This window comes from Notothenia rossii (assembly GCF_949606895.1).
Source record: "Notothenia rossii genome assembly, chromosome: 4".
Classification (NCBI taxonomy): domain Eukaryota; kingdom Metazoa; phylum Chordata; class Actinopteri; order Perciformes; family Nototheniidae; genus Notothenia; species Notothenia rossii.
The window spans coordinates 72,814,403-72,833,772 of NC_136902.1; the positions used below are offsets into that span (position 1 = coordinate 72,814,403).

A 19,370-nucleotide genomic window follows, 5' to 3' on the forward strand; every position below is an offset into this window, starting at 1 on the left:
GCAGGGTAGATTCTGATATTAACTGGAGTGTTAATACAGTAAATTCCCGTGCGAAGCAAAAGTAGCTGGCGAGCGCCCGTCGACCGAAGGTTAGCTTCGTATATCAGTCTGTGGACCGTTAAGCTAGCTAGCTACTGATCTTTCTCGAGATGTGCTCCGAAGCGAGAAGAGGTGTTTGAATGACGCCTGCGTCGTGGCGCAAGCTACTTATAGGGTTGGTGGATTCCCTGACGTTGGCGTCAAGATCACCAGCCAATCAGGATTGGCGTAATGAGATTGATGCTTCTGGTGCATATGCGTTGAGGCGCATCCCATAGTGAGACATCGAACGGAGTGTTATGAATGAGAACTGCGCCATTGTTGCCTTTCCAAAGGGTGCTCTCTAGGTAAGGTCAATTATTTGAAGAGAATGGGGGCCGATAAACAGCTGCTAAATACCACTAAGCTTCATAAAGCACGAATTGACTGTCAGGAATTAGCATCTTAGGGAAAGCACATGAAATGAAAATAAAAAATGGTCTTATGGATTGTTAGAATAGTTTTTCTATCGGCCTTGAAACTGCAGGAAGCTGGTTTATTGTACTGAGCCTAGGCAACAGATCGTGTCGGATACCTCCAATATCAGAGACATTTCTTATCTATCGTTGGATCCACTAGCAGCCCATGTGTGCTACTCACACAAATGATGAGGTGAGCGAAGCTCTGCCACTTCCTCTCACTGTCTTTCCTAAAATCTGCTGAATGCAGCTGTTTGATACAGATTGGCAGACAGAACATGTTCTAGTGAGTTTTATTAAGATTAAGGGATCTTCAAATTGGCAGTGTTTAAGAGAGTGTCTTCTTTATTATATAATTCTCATAGTTTCTTGTGTATTTAGTGATTACATATGAACATGTACAGTATAGCCATTAATGAACACGATTACTTTAAAGTGAAAGGCACAACTGATTTATGATCCTTAAATATTATGCTCCTTACGCTGGATGTCGCTAAAATAGTTTGGTGTCCACAAAAGCTGAGATATAGTTATTTTTCACACATTAAGCTACAATTATTGTTATAATTGTTGCTGCTCAACATAAAACTTGTCCAACAGTGTCTTTGTTTTTCAAAATCACAGTAAACATATAACAACCCCCACTTTCTTTTCAAACTAGTTTTTCAGCTCACTGTGAAAACCCACAACACAGTTTCAACTTTCCACTCTTAAATACTTTACACGACATTTGGTGGAATTTGTGTGCCCTAACTTGCTCTTTCAAAAGAAAGAAAACCTGCTTCCATTGATATTCTGTTACTTTGTGACCAAAAATGTGCTGAAGTCCCTTGTGCATGCTGAGCTGTTCTAGACAAGCAGGCTGACGGAGGCAGAGCTGTGGGCTAGGAAACGGAGTAGAAGGGAGATGACACTGTGTGAGCCTGTGAGATCCTCCCATGACAGTCGGCCCCAGACGAGGACGCCAAGTAAACAACAACTTGAGCCTGGAGAAAGAAATAGAAAGAGAGACAGGAGAGAGCTCAGGAATAATAGGACACAGTATGGAGGGGCTTCCAGAGAGGCTAATCAGTTTGGCATGATACCCATGAAATACTGCACCATAGAGAAAGAGGAAGCGAGAGATGCTTCTAGTCGAAAAAATATCATTCTTATCCTTAGTCTTTAGAAAAGAAGTCCATTGTTGTTTCTGCCTGAGAAGCCAAAACCCAATAGCATGTGATTGCTATAGATGCCGCAGCAGTGAAACAACTATGTTTACTCCCTGTATTGACTTCTGAATCACATTTTTATGCCATTTAAGCCTAAGGGGACATAGACCCAGCACCCAGTTTGGAGTAGGCAGGAAGAGAAATGAAGAACCATTAGTTATATTGACCATATTTACTGATCAATATCCACTTATGATTCTGATACTGGTACATCTGGCTGAAGTGGCTCCTGCAGTGACGCTTTCTTTTCCCCTTTTCTCTCTCTTTATTCTGCCCTCTTTCCTTCCTTCCTTCCTTCCTGCCATTTCCTGATTCTCATCTAATTCAGAGGGTCTCTACCAGCTGGGAGGTCCTCGCTGTGCCCCTCAGAGCAGCATTGATGGATTGGAGGATATAGAGGTAGGATCATTATGAAGCCCAGACCTTATAAAAATACCCACAGTTCTGCTTGTATGTAACACTCCTTCTTTTATCGTCCTATATTTTTCGTTTTTACAACCCTACCTGAACCCTTTTGCAGAGAAAATGCAAGACGCATGTGCTGCTGCTAGTGGTGCATGGGGGGAACATTTTGGACACAGCAGGTGGAGACCCGAGCACAAAGTCTGGAGATGTGGACACCCTGACCTCCGTGCTGGAGAAGGTAACACGGGGACATTTCCAGGCTGCCGCAGAACACGTGAAGATAAAGCTGGTGCCATGTCCCGCTGTCTGCGCCGAGGCCTTCTCCCTGGTGTCCAAGTGAGTGCTGTTAGCTTGACAGGGGGTCTCATTAGCCCCTCACACACCTGCGTTTACAAGCGTCTCACATGGATAAAATCGATATGTGGTTTTAAAGGCTTTCATTTACCTTAAGCTGCTTCACACTCGCACTCCTAGATCTGTCTTTTTCATAATTGTTAACATTGTATTATAAAAGAATCATGAAGATCCCTCTAGTGTAATTCTAAAGGTTTCAGTAATCTATACAGCTAGCATTAAAGCTGCTTTAATACACTTTATCCGCTTTATTTGTAGCTTAGCCCCCCCAACCCAATCCCTTGGTAGAAGGAGGATCACATTATCCCATTTGAAGTGTGACAGGTAGTGTTCGCACATCATTTATTTCCCAAAAAGTTTCAGGAAAAGGAAGCACCTGTTGCCCTCATAGACACACATTTAGTAAAGGAATAATTGGAAGTGTATAATTCTCACAAGGTATAATTGGACTAGGGTTGCGGTCAAATTGCACAACAAAACGCACCTAACCTCTTTTCCTAACCACTTCATTATTTCTTGACCTCTGTGAGAAACGTCACGGGGTTAAGGAATAGTCTCAAAAGGATTTAGGAATAGACGACCGGGCTTCAGAGAATCTGACTGCACTTACACTTTTGGGGCAGCATTTTCTCCTTTCATTTCGTAAAGAAAGGTCCAATGTTTACTAAGCTAAAGGAGGTTATAAAGGAAGTTCCAAAGCTCCTTTCCTATCATCTCGAGAATTCAAACAGCTCTTATCATGGTTGCTACTTGGGTACTTTCGGGTCATTTCACTCAGTTAGAAACTTTCCTAGGGTTAACTGACAATTGGAACGCAACCTACGAATAAGAGGGATAATGGTTATTTCCTTTAAGTTGTCACCCATCTGTATATTTGTTTCCCTGAGCCAGATCTCAAAGCTGATTGCATCAATCATACTTTTCCATTGCTGCATGCAAATATGGGTAGGTGGTACTGCTGAATCTTAACATGAAAAATGCCAGAGGAATTATTTCCATTCTGTTGGGAAAATACTGAATGTACTCTTTCAATATCAGAGTAGCACATGATAACAAAGGTTAACAAAACTGTAACTGTGTACGTAACCGGATGTATGATTACCTAGAAGAAGCTTATGAGACACTGTGTTGAACATACGATAGCTATGTTCCAACGATTACACATGATGACACAGCCCCTAGGGAGATAGGCATAGGACTGTCATGTTTATTGCTTATGCAGGCCTTAGCTAATCTGAACTAATGCCAGAATACTGCTTTGAACCGGTATACATGTATCTTGTGACTGATTAACACCCTGTCTTGTATATCAGGCATCTGAAGGGCACTGTTCGGGAACTAGTTGTATCAGCTCTGTATGTGATGACTACTTCCATTCGTGCAAGGATAATAAATACATGTATCCTGTGTCATATACATGTCATTTTTCATTTCAAGGAGAGATCTGGTGAAAAAGCGTTGCTCTTTGAGGGAGTTTAAAGAATCCTCTCAGGGTCAAGGAAAAAAACACATGAACATAAAATAATAATCATATCAACAATAAGAAAATCTGAAAACATTTCCAAAACACAACAAGAAGGTAGTGTGTTGGAGAACAGCACATATGTTAATAAGATGGAAATTGGTAATTCCACTTAGCTGATTCAGTTATTATGCCTGTTGACTCGCTGTCATGACTTAATGGGGCAATTGTACTGTGTAACAGAGTTAGTCTTATTTGTAAAACTTGGGCTTTTCATACCAAATATTTAAAAGGTCTGCTGTGAAAATGTTTATTTTGACATCAGAGGGTGATCCGATCTTCTCAAGATGTATAAAATACTATAATTGATAATAATTATGTTAGTTAACCTGGGTCAACCGCATCCAACCGCTTCACTGAATTTGTTTTTATGTTGTGTTTTTGTATTCAACCGACATTCTTACTAGCTTGACAGACGGACACAGTTGCTATAGAGCAGTTATGGTCTGACTGCTGAGGACTTTAATGTTACAGGAGGTATTTAAGGAATCTTAGCAGTATGAATGCATGCCTGCCAGAACAAATATAGCCTTGTTGTCTCAGAGGTTAATTGAGGAAATATATTGACCAAAGAACCCTTAACAGACAGTGCAGTATTCATTAGTATGCTGATGACATTTATCAGCCCCTGCCAGCATGTGGCTATGTGGATTATTTTACTCCTAACCTTTTTAAGCGATGTTGTTTTGAATTGTTAACCCTCCAATGTGAAGGCAGCAACATGAATGGCTAAATGACTTTTTACAGTTTCCTTGAGGCATCTGCAAGGAATTTACTATGCACATATCTGTTTTTTCTATTAAGCTACTGTTCTTTTATAATCAGGTTTCACATGTGGTATCAATTTAGGGGTGGTAGTTAATTGTGGATGGCCGTTCCTCAGTGATGAACAGCAGTCGGGAGATGATTATCCCCTTATTAAAAGTCATACAGCATTATCTTCATTAAAACTCACAGGTACTTTTCCTTGCTAGAAGATTGCTTTGAGAGGCAGAGGGTTATAATGTGTCTGTGTTCATGCGTTTGCTCTTTTTTTAGTCCTGTCTGCTGCCTGTGCAGAGAGTCGCTTAGGCGTAACTAATGATTTAATTTCACATTTAATCCCACATGTCCCACTGGTCACCAGTTTTATCTTTGACAGCGTCACTTAGTTTTCGCTGCTCTCCAATTATATGCTAAGGATGTTATTGTCTGAATTGTCACTAATCACCGTAGCTGGGAGAATGCGTTTGGCCGTCAAGTCGAGGCTTGTCTGGTTTTGTGACTGACATTAGCAGGAGCGATGCAGTGACTGGAAGCAGGACAAGTGTAAAGAGATTTGAGTTCTGTAGCTTTTTGACAGCTTGACGCCTGCTTAGCTTTCACCACACCCTGAGATGAAATATTAAAAACAACAACTTCCCAGTGGAGTGGAGCATCACTACCTTACTGCATTATTGAAGCCTGCTCTTGCATGTGCACACATTACATTTAAAAGACACTAATTCATATTGAAATGCTATCTCGCAAAGGAACAAAACTGTGTAATTAGGAAACACATTATTGAACAAATAAAATGGTAAATTAAGGAAAATTAAATATAACATTTCAATGAAAAAATAAAAAAATAAACAGAAACAAGTTGCGCAATGTGTAATAATTCCACAGTATTTATGCAGTTTTGAATTGTTATATTTACACTTTCTTTCCTACAGGAGGTTATTTTTACGGAGGGCCTAAAGGGACATTGAAAAAGGAAAAAAAAAGAGAGAGAAAAAAAAAAAAGTCGGGATAACGGGTTAGTATCTCGTGAGCACGACTTTTTTTTTACATTATCAGTGTTGATCAGAGGACACACAGCACTGTCACCCAGGAACCGGAGTCATATCAATCTGATTCAACCCTTGCAACCCAATCATTTGCATGTAGAGCGGAAAACCAAGGTATGCTATAAACATCCGATTATTTTACATTACATTACATTTAGCTGACACTTTTATCCAAAGTGACTTACAATAAGTGCATTCGACCAACAAGATACAAACGTGAGGAAAACAGAATCATATAAGTACATCAGGTTTCATAGAGCTAAAACATTTCAAGTGCTACTCAACTGGTTATAGATAAGCCAGTCCTTTATTAGTATATAAGTGCTTTGTTAGCAATTCTTTGTTAATAATTCTATCGCTCGAAGTGGAGTCGAAAGGGATGAGTTTTCAGTCTGCGCCGTATATGTTATTAAGGAGGAATATGTTTTACTAGCATGCTCCTTGTTGCTGCACAGATTCTTTGAGATCTCCCTCAAAAAGGGGTCCCTTTCGAGACTGTTCTGTAAAATGATTTGCTTTAAACTCTACCTAATTTTATCAACAGAATTGTGGTCTCTCCGTTTGTGCATTCTTGTATCTTTGAATGTATTAATTTATACTTTTATAAATCCTTTTTTACATTCTCTCATGATGTAATTGTTCTGTTATAGCCTGACCAGATCTTTGAGGTGGATACATATATTATTATTTGATTGCTTTTAAATATCTAATAAAAAAAATACTGTCAGAAAGTCATTGTATTCTATGTTATGGTTACAATGCTAATTAAATGACCTCAAACCTAGACTTGGAATTTCTTTATTGCAATGTATTTTTATATATCTGCTGTATAGCTCATGTTAAAAATCTCTGAAAACAATGAGAAGTTAATATTTGTTTTAGCTCTCTTCAGTGAAATTAAACAAAAGGTACTTGTGCCTAGATGGCTTCAAGTCCTTAAAACTTGACAAAGGACAATATGTGCAGTCAGTAGGCATTCATACAACCCACACAGCAGCAAAAAAACACTTATTCACCTTCAATTTGAACGGGCAGCAGTGTTGCTCTAATGACAGTGTCAGACTTGTGGGAGGAGGCTCATTTATTTGCTTGCCAACATAAACAATGGAATGGCTGGCCCACGGGAAGGAATCACTGCTGTGTGGGTAATTTACTCAAATTCTGGGTAACAGCTTGGCAGAAAATCGCACCGCAGAGTCGAGGTGGCAAAACCTCTTAGCGCCTCAAAAACAAACTTTCACACACACAGGAGACTTCTGTCACAGTGCTTTATAATTCCTTATTTACTGTAGGATGTCCCCATAGAGAATGATTTTTTTTTAAGCTTGTGTCGTCCTTGTTGCTGTGTTGGTGGAAGGCCTGCTGTGCTCCAAGCGCTCATTATTAGCTCTGCCTGCTAATGAACTAACCTAGCACTGCTGGCAAGTAGCTGGGTGTCAAGACAACAGACGGGTGCTGTCCATTTCTTATGCTCGCACGAATACATCCCACACACAAAAAAATCCAACCCTGTCCAATTAACAGCAACAGTAAAAAGTCTCCCAAATTGATTTCCTGTTAAAGCCAGCACACCGCCTTGGTCACAGTTTAACATAAACAAATGAACAAATCTATTGAAAACTTCATGTTAGCAATAGGAGAGAGAAATTAAATGGACTCATCTCTCATTACATTTGGTATCATTTTGCAAGATATTTTTCGACTAAGGAAACCAGATGGATGGAGAACGTGGACTTGTCCGTGAGCACCATTAGTGACCTCAGGTTAGGGAGATAGAGACTCATTGATGTGGCCTTCGGCAGCAGGGGATGTTTCGCTACTATTTATTGGACCTATCCCTAATTAAGAAGACTCAGTGCAGTGCTAAGCCAGCCATTAAAATATTGGAAGCAATTAAGCAGGAATCTGACTTCAGATTTAACACTTTGACATTATATGGCGAGAGCCAAGAGAATAGCGGGGCAGAATAATAGAGTCTATCTCAAGGTTATGCTGCGTGAGATGAGGCTGATTGGAGTTATAAGCGGCTCAGTCAGCCTTATCTTCTTCCCACTGTTGTTAATGGATCACTTCATCATCACATTACCATGAAACCTTGAGGAAAAGTTCTTTACATCTAACAGTTGGGTATGGCAGCTTTTACTGCTTTTGAAGTTACCGCAGGAACATTACCGTTTGTAGAAGCTAATATATATTGTCCAGATTTCATCAGAAGTCAAGTAACACTTGTTTGCACGCAGAGCGTGCTGGGATCACTTCAGATGTCATCATAGGCTCTGTGGTTACTTGCTTTGAGACTACAGTCGATCAGGTTGGAGTTGTGAAAGTGTAGATAACTGGTTTGGAGCAGAAGAACCACTTTGAAATAACTAATTTCACTCTACACATTTGGTAAAATTGGAAAGTCTAGCAGAGATTAATTAAATTATGTTTACCCATTACACATACAATACACACCTCCAGTGTTGCAAGGTAGAGAATAATTTTCCTATTGTTTGAACATTTTGAAACATTTTCTTTAAAGATCATTAAAACTGTGTGGGTTTTTTTCTGTGGTGTGACAAACAAATTCGTTTTTTCTTGATCAAATACTATCAAATCCTAACTATACAGCACCATCTGTTCCAGAAAGCAAATACCCAGTTTATTGATCACCATCATTTTAGTGTGGAAACTAGTGTTGGTATTATTGATATTAATTAAAGCCAGTAAATGAAGAAGGGATTTGGGTTGTTTGATCGAACAGTATTTCTTTCAAAGCATCTGTTTGTATAGACAAAGACGTAATTGTTTGCCTTGAATTAATTAAGGACCATCGATTCTGAACACAAAGTAATCTGTAGTCGAGAGGATGCCTTGCACACAAACCAACACACATTCATTTCTGTGACACACAAACAAATTGTTTATGTGCCCTCTGTTGTGTGCTCTTTCGTAACAAACTAGCCAGTGCTTGCATAATCAAGTTATTATGCAACAGAAATAATGAGTTTCTCACCTCTCATTTGTTGAGCAGTGCAGCATGTGGTAAACTTCTGTTCCCATCCTGCGTCATGTGAACCTGCTCAGAGGTAGAAATGTGATTGGAATATTAATTTAGGCTTTTATTTTTGTTCTCAGTAAGCAAGTATGTGTATTGGGAGCAAGTGTGAGCAGCAGTTGTTAACAAAACTCGAATAAGATCAAGGCTCTGCGACTACACTCGGCTGGGATGTTGGAATTTACATTTAACTTCCTTAAGTTTAATAAACAGGCACCTGATAAACAAATGGTTTAAAGTTTAAGGAGATCTGATGGTACTTTATTGTAGAGAAAGTCTTCCAACTGGAGCAGAATGACGCTGTGCTTGAGTTTCCTGAGCTGAATATTTCAAACCACACTTTCCGTAGAGGCAGTGACACCTTTGTGATGCAAATAACTGTGTGCAGTGCTATTTCAGTCACAAATTATACAATAGAAAGGTTTCTTTCTGCTGTTTTCTTTCAAATCTGCATGAAAGCGGCTCAAAATGTATTCTGCCTTAAAAAACTGCCCTTGATAGCTGTGTTCAAACCTTAGAGTCCTCACACAGGTTGCCGTTTGAGTGCTGTTTTGTTTAGCAGCTTCTCCCTGCCTCTATTCAGTTTATAACATGTTAATTGAAGTTTAATAATTATAATGTGATTAAGGCCATAAAACATAGGCAGACCCCATGTAAACAATTCTATGTATTTATATCAATGTAATTATTCTTGCAATTAAGTTGAATTATCACAGTAACATGTGGAGTTAGTTTAAGTATAATCAACGTTTGTACACCTTGATTATATACATTTTTCACTATATCATGTTACATAGATTTGAGCTAAGCTGGGACACAACATATAGTAACACAGAAACAAAGCAACAGAGAGCAACAGATATATGCCAACATATAGATACAGACAGTACACAAAAACATTATGCTTGTAGAACAGGGGAACAGCCTGGCAGGGTTGGATTATGGGTTGCCAACAGACAGGGCCCTGAGGATACAGATGACATGGAGTCTGAGCTTTGATCATTTATAGATGTCAGTGATGTGAAGTGAACTGGTGTGATTTTACTTTAGTCAATTGATGCTGGATGTAACATAAAAGCTTCTCTGAAAAGCAGGGAAATACAATCTTTAAGGTTTCATATTTTAGTCTTAAAGCCTTATCTGGTGATATTTAGCCCTAATGTACTTTATCTAAGGTGCAACTTTAGAATATGTAAATGAATGAGTTCAACTTATTTCACTTTAAATCATTCTGACTGCATATACATGTAAAGGGAGTTTTTGTAACAATTTCCCTTTATTCCTAAGGGAAGCTTCGACAAACTTTGTTTTTGTGACATCTCGTGGCACTTGACAGCTGTGGCAGGCGCGATGGCATTCATGCTAGTCTCACAAATGTTTCTTTCTCACCTGCTCCCATTTGATTTGTTGATGATGTGCTGTGAACTGGACTTTGCTCAATACATTTTTTTGCTTGCAGCACCCAACTGCTCAGAGCCGGTCTACAGTTGAAATTACATCTTTTGTGATTTTGTTTTTATGTAGCTTTTACCAACAAAACATGATTATATATATATATATAGATAAAATGTTGTATATTCTTTCCAGTTGGATTTTCACATATTTATATCAAATAGAATGGGTTTTTAATCCATTTACTCTGATGGCTGATGTAAATAATCGCCCTACAACACAGATTTGTCATTGTCTGCTATTGTGTTGGCAGTGTGGATTATGGAGGTGGCTTTATCCCCTGCATGTGGTAGAGCGACTGGTGAATATGCCGTTGCTGGAAGCAAAACAGTCACATCAATTGTCTCTTTTCTGCCAGAAAGGTTTCACAGAGCCTGTAGCATGTTATTTTGAAATCCCAACGAGGTTGTCTGTGGCTGTTTTGAGCATGTGGTGTTGGACAATCATGATGACGAAATGATGATGATAATGGAGTTTTTTTTACTGTAGTACAAAGTACTTTGCTCCTGAACAAAGGACCACACAGTATGTTTGCTGTTTATTATTTGTTCTTATTCTTTAAACCAGCCATTCATTTATACATCTATCTATCTATATACCATGTTGTCTAATTGGCAACATATCATATTCATGCCAGCAAAGATGTTTTTTTTTTTTTTAGATGATCAAATGCATATAAAACCTGTATTACATACATCTCATTGTCTTATGAGCAAAAAACAGATGAATGAAAGCCAAAATCTTAACAGAAACCAAACAATTTAACACTGCACACACTTTAAAACAGATTGACTCGAGCCTTATACAAAGAATTAGATTTGGAATGTGTTTTATTTTTTACGTTTACTGTAATGAGAAGATTTACACAATCATGCAGTCAGTGTAAGCAATCAAGTAATTGGCTGAATCTGACTAACATACAGTGGGAAACAATCAGTGAAAGAATATTAAGTTGCTCCGGCGCCAATCATTCCTCAAGTTGGAGAACCAAGTAATTTTCAAGGGATATTGTTACCATGGAAACTTGAAAAAAAATAAAAAATTAACAGACTTCATCATCCTACACCTCAGAAGCACAATGGGCATGCTTGGTGTTACTCGCCTACCAATAAATAAAACATTGTGCCAGTTAGCAGAACAACAAGAGTATTTTGGGAGATCTCTCTTGTTGGCTAACATACTGTGAGGTATCACCTTGGGCTTGTTTAGAATTGGAGATGGAAAGTGTGCAGGAACTGTAACAAGACCACTGGGCCCAGGTGTTGGGCAATAGCTAATAAGCTACAATAAGTTATAGTTTTGTGTTGAAATTCTGTTTCACACATTCCAAATTGCCAATGCTCATGAAAAGCTATCAATGTTTTTTTTATCTTGGTTGTGTGACTAATATGTGTAGTTTGTATCCTGTCTCCTTATCAAAATGCAAAGGCATATAGAGGGTGTGATTTCAGGCTTAAGTGTGACAGATGTTTGAATATATTGAGACAGATTTCCTAAAAAAGTTTTTGTTCATATCATGCTTACCCAAAGAATGATTATCTAAATCCTATTGAATTTGTTGAGCCACGCTAAATATATGACATACAGTATATATTTCAATTGATTAGATAGAATAGAGATTTATTAATTTCTAATATTAAAATCTTAGCGGTATCAGGGAGAGCAAATGTGTCCTTCCAAAGTGTTGAATTATGCTTGTACAGAGGTTGTGCCCTTCTCTGCAGTGAGGTGTCCATGGTTGCCGACATATTTCAGCCTTGATGTGGGTGTTTGGTCTCCTTCCTGTAATCAGAGTATCTGATGGATGATGACAGGGTTGGCACGTCTGCTCAAGGAGAGAGTCCAGGGCAACGCCATCTTTCACTTTTCCCCCAGCTGTCACATGAAGTGTCTGAAGGGCCTGACTTGCATCTGCTGTCTTTCAATGAATGTCTTAACAGCAATAAAGACACCATGTCTTCTTTTATATCAATCCTCAAGATAATATCCCTCTTCTCCTTATCATGCTTGAGTACTCACACACACTCTCAGACACACACAAACACACAGCCTTTCCTCAAATTAGATAAAGTACATCATGATCAGATTAGATGAGATATTAATACAATTAGGAAAGTCAAGGGGACATGACTGTGTATTAAAAACTGATGACTCGCCTTTTACAAAGTTGAAGGAAACACTACTTAAGGACTTTCTTAAGTAGCGGAAAATGATGCAATCTATTGTAATTTGTTACACTGTATTGCATCTCTGTTACTTCCCTTTTTCCTCTCATCCAGTCTCAACCCGTACAGCTATGATGAGAGCTGTGTGTCCAGCAGCGTGGACCACCTGCCTCTGGCTGCTCTCCCCCTCCTCGCTATCGTCTCACCTCGCTACCAGGATGCCGTGGCAACCGTGATCGCCAGAGCCAACCAGGTCTACCGCAGTTTCTTGCAGTCAGAGGATGGCCAGGGATTCTCGGGTCAGGTCTGTCTTCACCCTAGTCTCTAATCCTAGTGTCATTAAAAGGCAGGTCAAGTGTTGTGGCCGCGTCTACTATAATTATTGTTTTTCTGTGGATAATTCATTTTTTCTATTCGCTGCTATAGTAAAGCTGGTGTACCGCCTGTTTGAAATGCAAACCCTCAATTTCTTAAGCCAAGTATTTAATTCATAAAACCTTTTTCTCTCCATGTAAGGCAATTACAGTAAACTCATGGGATAACTGACAGAACATACAACCAACCACAAGGCACGTTATTAGAGTCACTGATCAATACACTCCTCATGAGACAGACTCTCAGGAGGTTCAACCCCACAGGTTATATCTATAAAAGTAATTTCACCAGCACTTGTTATTGCTATTGTCAAAAGTTGTGGTTGCAATAGGTTGGTAATAATTACGTTTTTATAAGTCAATCCCTTTCTTCTTATTGCTTCAGCATTTTCCCCAAGATTGATTGAAAGGTTATTATGTTTGCAATAATTATCTGTGAGGATTTACCTTCTTACACTTGGGATTTTTAATTCTTCATTGGCTTCGGATACAGTAGTAATCATATGGATCCACGATGGTAACACAACTGACTCAACTAACTAAGGAACTGAGGTAAAAAAACCTACTAATGATGAATTCCCTGTGAGGAGAAAGGGAAGATAAGAAAAACACTACAGGGACCGTGTGAGATATTATAGATGTCAGAAAATCAGATTATGTCTGATTCAGAATTACAACTTCTATGTGAACCGTTTCCCACATGGCTGCTCGTAATTACACTCTGAATAATATGTTGGGAATGCGGCAGGAAAAAATGCTTGATTTGTGAGCTGATGATCCCCCAAAATGCAACAGGCTGCTCACAGCTGCAGAACATTAAAAATAAATTGTGCTGAACACATCTAGAATGATAGTGTGTACAAAACAAAACATGTATTGCAAGTTTAAACACAAACATACTAGCAAGTAACATCACATTTGTATAGTAGTTGTATATTGTCTGGATTTGGTAAACAATGATTCAACCGGTCCCAGTTGAGAAATGTTTTTTTCAATTTCTTTTATACAATTGTCCTCCTTTGAAATCTTTCCCTGACTGTGTGCACCATACAGTGTTTGGAGGCTCACCTAATTATATATATTTCCGGACAGGTATGCCTAATGGGTGACTGTGTGGGAGGTGTGCTGTGCTTCGATGCTTTGTGCTTTAGCAACCACCAGAGACCTGGAAGCCCCAACAACAGCAGCAAGAACAACAGCACTGAGAGCCTGAAGGTAGGAACTCACTATTACAGCTATAACATGATGATAATAATGATAATAATGGTGATGCCCTGGCCTGTACGAGCTTTGCAAATCTTTTAGCTTGTAGAGCAACTACAGCATCTTGTTCCTTCGGTCATGACCCACCCTTCATAGGTGAGGGTAGGAATGAAGATGGATCAGTAGATTGAGAGATCTCCCTTCTGGCTCAGCTCTCTCTGCATCACAACAGTGCCATAAAGCTACTGCAAGTAGCAATGCCTCTTTAATTGGGACATACCTTCTGGTCCACCATTTTGAACTATGGAACCTCCACACAAATGTTTTCAGAGGTTGATTTTATGTATCTTAAGTTTTTTCTATCGTGTGCATGTAACATCTTCAGTTTAATATTTTTGCAGCTTGTCATTTGATGTCCTTTTTCACCCTGCTAAGCATCGCAGGATCTCCACTTTCTCTCTGCCATCCATCTCTTCTCCTCCCCTTTGCCATTCAAATCCTCTCACATCTAAAAGAAAAGCTCCAGTTGCCATCTGTGTTTTTGTGTAATTTCCTGATGCAACTATCACTTTACAGTATCTGTACATACTCTCCTGCTTCCTCTCAGGATAATTCGGGTCTACTGGGAGAGTCTAGCCTGGGTCTGAGTTCTAGCAAGAGGCTCAGTAAAAGCAACATCGATATCTCCGCCCCAAACGAAGGGCACAGCCAGAGCGGGCCGCCACTCAGCCGCAAGCAGAGCGACTCGTATGACGGAGACACCTCGTCCACAGGCCAGCACAGCTTTTTCTCCAGGTAGGACAGTAGGCATGAAAATACCACAAGGTTTGACAGCACAATATATAGAAGAATTTGAGTTAAGTGTCAACCATCAAAGATCAACGAGGTATTCAGCCGGTTTCTTTTTTCTTGATAAATTTGAGGTAAATAATTATGGTTTATGTTTTTTAATCAGGTAGATTTTATTTATCATTTTATTTTTATGAATTATTTTGCCTCATTGAGGTTCAATATTATTTCAATTAGTCAATAGTAACAGATATTCCGGTCATCATATTTCTCCTTTTTCTATACTAGTGGTGGTACACATTCAGTTCACAGTCATGCACAGACACAATATGCATTAAGTCAGAGAAAGATGTAGAAACTCTATCAAATCTCTGTCAGTACAAAATAAACAGGATTTTCAAATTCATTCAAAGGCAAAATAAGGTGATTTTTTTGTGTACACACATTCCTAAAGGTGAATGCCTAAACCTTATCAGACTGCTTTAACACAGCAATGGTTGTTGTAAGATGGACCATTTTGAAAAAAGCCAAATAAATAAAATTATGTCAGTTAATATTACAATTTTGGTCCAAAAAATGTTGTTCTCGCAAACTTCCAAACCTTGCAAAAACAAAACATCTGACGTACATAGCTGACATTCTTTCATCTATTTCTGTCAAGTAGCATTGTTGATCACAAATGTCAGGGGTTCAGATGAACTCCAGATTTCCAGTGTTTCACCCTGTCTCACTCCTGCTCTTTATCAATAGTATCTAGCTGGCCTACCTGTCTGTGCTGGACTATAAATAGCCAGTTTGTGCATTTGCCAGACAGTCTGCTGGAGGTGAATTCAGCTCAGTTAGGGTGGATGGAGGGGGTTTACTGCCACGTTTACTCAGTTCATGAAACCAGTGTTCCCATTTCTAATCAAATGCTCCACTAGGCTCACACCATCACAGTAACAGAGGCACTGAAGAGAGAATCACACCTATTCACAGTTACACCACATTGTGTTCATACTGTGCACTTCCTCTGCCCTTTCACTTCTTGTTATAGCGATTAATCACAAGCCTTCCTTTGTGGAGGGTAACCTCCACTCCTGGATAAGCTATTTTACCCAGCACCTCCCAGTGGATATTCCCAGTCAACATGGGGACTTATTAAAGCTCCTCTCCTCATGGGGACTTATTAAAGCTCCTCTCCTCTTACACACATTATCCCTCCTATAGGACTGGCTTCTAGGATGGATTTCTATCTCTGGTTTCTCCTTTCCACATGCACCCTTGCTCTGCTTGGTCCCCGACTGGGAATCGGCTGTGAGATCATTCGCAAGTGAACTTGACTTACCAATCTATCTTTGTTAGGGATGTGTGTTTTTGCTAATTCCACTGATATTTAAGCAGATGGTAAATACTAACTAGCTTCCTAAGTTGAAGAACGGACATAGTTCTCCAAATGTAGATGCCTAGTCTAAAATGCTCAAAAAGAGGATTATGTGCAGTTAGAGCCTCTAATAGGCTTTGTGATAGTCTAGTGCCCATCAGGAGTTACATGTGCAATGTTTTAGTTTTAAAAGGTAGGCATCAGCGGGGCATTTCGATAAACATCATCTGTTGCCCATTTTCCCTCATAAAACCACCGACAACCACCTCAATAATAGTGAGGCAATGCAATATGTGTCTATCTGAATGAAAAGTCAACTTGTTAAGAGAGACTACTAACTGTCATGAATTAAATACGGCAACATGGGACTTGAGTCTATTAAGAACAAAACATGCAGTTGCCCATACTTGTATTGTGCATGCTCACTGTCAGTTCAAGTCAAGATCAGTACGACTAGTACTTTCTTTACATTTCTTTGAGGAAATTAATACATGAGAGGATAATTAGCAGAAGAAAAACACATTTTGGCAGACCAAAATACTAAATATGTTTTAATGGCGTGGCAATAAGGTAATAAGAAGTGAAGCAGACACATCACGGAGGAAAGAAAATGGAATCGGAAGGCAATCAAAGAACTATTGATTTGGCTTTTAAAGATGGCTAGAGCCTGTTGGCTTATCCTTTCTCCCCATGCAGGACTTAATGTGGAAATGTTGGCTCTCTAGATAGCAGGCAGATCTCGTTGGGCTGAGACTGGCTCGGCTGCAAGGCTGTGAGTCATAAAGGCCCGGAACTGACAAGAACCCCAGAGTGTTGAGACTATCCTACCTACAATTGATTCAAAACAAAGCAAAAGCATCACTGACTCATCTATGTAAACATTGAGACTTTTGCCTTCCCAATTCCAGCATACACAATAATGACAGTTAAATTGACAGAGTACCCCCGCTTGAAAATAAAAGTAATCAGTGTTTTCCTTTTATTACTGACCTGAAGCATTTAATTGTTTGTTATTAATCATAACATGAACAATCTATTATCATCTTCCTAAATACTTATCAAAGGATACTTGCAGCATCAATTTGTAATTGGAGTCTCAGTTACCTACTTGTATTCTGACAAGCCAACTATCACTAGGTGTAATGCTACACAATTTACCTTTAGCCAATAAGAATATCGTCTGACTGTCAGAGGAGGCATCTGAGCTCAAATAGCAAACAATTGGACTGGTAGGCCATGACGACATACAGATAACATTCTACACCTTGTGTCCCCAGCCTGATGAAGGACAGTGTGGAGGTGTGTGGTGGCAGCGGCAGCAGTCTGGTGTTGAATCCGGGCCGATTCGACTTTGAGGTGGCAGACTGTTTCCTGCTGGGCTGCCCTTTGGGCCTGGTGCTGGCCATGAGACGCACCGTGCTGCCTACCGTCCAGGGTGAGACTCAAAAGCCCATTCTATATCAGAAAATGCAATTTTTCACATCCACATCTCTGCACACTTCTATTGTCTTATTATTAATGTGAACTTACCTGAAAAAACACTGCAATAACATGCAACCTCAGTCAGGTGACATACTTTAGCTGGATTGTCTTTTAGTGGGAAATGATTACAAATGTCTCCGGATAAGATCAGTTTAAACAGATTTTCAATGAAAAAAAAATACCCTTCACGATTTACACTACAAGAACATATCCTTACCTTTTTTCCGCTCTACTCAATTTAATTTACAACAAACAGGGTAACTGTTAGAAGGAACACTAATAGAGACATGCAAAAAACATTTTTAACTGACGATTATGTTGCTCTCAAAGCAATAAAATAAACGATAAAAGTATTTTTCACCTGGAGTTTGGTTTTGTGTTTGTCTTGTCCTGTTTCCAACCACCTTTATCAAACATTTCTTATGTGACACAGCTACAACACAAACCTCCTAATGGCTTTACCTCTCCTTTGTGTTTTCTGACCCACAGTGAGCCAGCTGCATCCAGCCTGCTCTCAGATTTTCAACCTGTTTTACCCTTCGGACCCCTCAGCCTCCAGACTGGAGCCGCTGCTGCAGCCTCTCTTCCACAAGCTGCCCCCCTTTGCTGTGCCGCGCTACCAGCGCTACCCTCTGGGAGACGGCCGCTCAATGCTCATAGGTAGGACGTGTGATTCGACATTGGAAATCTTGAGTGAGAGCTGCTTCTCTTGAATATTGCATTGGTTAATCCATCTTCTGGTATAATAGCATTGCCATATTAATAACCTTGTGGATTTTCAATTTCCAGGCTGCATGAAATATTTGAGGAATTCTATTAAAGCAGTTTAAAGATTCCATGATTTAGTAATGAGAATGATCAAAGGCGCAGATGTGCAAACTAAGCATATATCCCATCTGTGTGAGTTGCCATGCAAAGGCAGAGCTAAATCCTGCCCCAACGGGCTGAAGAGAGAAGTCATTATACTTCTTCTTCTTGGTTTGCAGTACCTTTACCCTTGCCACATCTCTTAGATGATCCAGCACAGTATATGCCATACTAATCTGTAATCTGACTGGAGGGCCTGGTTGCAGAGATGGGGATTTAATGAGCCTGTGATTTATTGAAGCATGTTTTAACCCACTTTTGGGACTTAGAGACCAGCTCTAAAGATCAGTAGAGACGCATCGCCTGGTTCCCCTGCGCCTCAGTCAACCTTCCTCACTGAGAGAAAAGTAGGGCAAGAACTGATCGCTTTAAGTAACAGTTTGCTTATTTAAACAATAAGACTTTGTGGCTATAGAAATATGTATAACTATTTGAAAACCTATGTTTTGAGCCCAAACACAGCTACATTTACAGACAGAAGAAGCCAGCAATGTAATTGTTCCATTTCAAATCAGTCACACCCAAAATCATTGTACTAATCTTCACAAATTAAATGTATTTGCTGAGTAATCTGTGTTTCTGACACATAATATTAAATGACCCATATAAAGTAGATTATCTGTTCATTTGATATAACTCTCAGACAGTCACCAAGCAGGATACTTGACGCCTTTAAGAGCCAATACTGCAGTAAAGGTGATGTAGTGTAAAGGCAGACACAGAGCGTCGGCTTGCAGCTACACCAGGTTTTAATTATGGGTCTGGAGCCCTGTTCCATTGATCGGGCGTGGATGCTGTCAAGTTCTGTGTTTAATTAAAAACTAAAGACAGATGCACA

At 39.5% G+C, this 19,370-nt stretch overlaps 1 protein-coding gene across 5 annotated transcripts in view; it reads left to right on the forward strand.

Annotated features, from left to right (window-relative positions):
• The window catches only part of pitpnm3 (PITPNM family member 3), a 77,591-nt gene that overhangs the window by 43,009 nt on the left and 15,212 nt on the right, over nucleotides 1-19,370 (forward strand). For all 5 annotated transcript variants that reach the window (XM_079679198.1, XM_079679199.1, XM_079679200.1 and 2 more), the window contains 7 exons: nucleotides 2,037-2,107; nucleotides 2,229-2,449; nucleotides 12,569-12,758; nucleotides 13,921-14,043; nucleotides 14,639-14,826; nucleotides 17,461-17,618; nucleotides 18,155-18,325. In XM_079679198.1, the coding sequence (XP_079535324.1) occupies nucleotides 2,037-2,107; nucleotides 2,229-2,449; nucleotides 12,569-12,758; nucleotides 13,921-14,043; nucleotides 14,639-14,826; nucleotides 17,461-17,618; nucleotides 18,155-18,325 (1,122 nt within the window). The remainder of the gene's footprint in view (nucleotides 1-2,036; nucleotides 2,108-2,228; nucleotides 2,450-12,568; nucleotides 12,759-13,920; nucleotides 14,044-14,638; nucleotides 14,827-17,460; nucleotides 17,619-18,154; nucleotides 18,326-19,370) is intronic.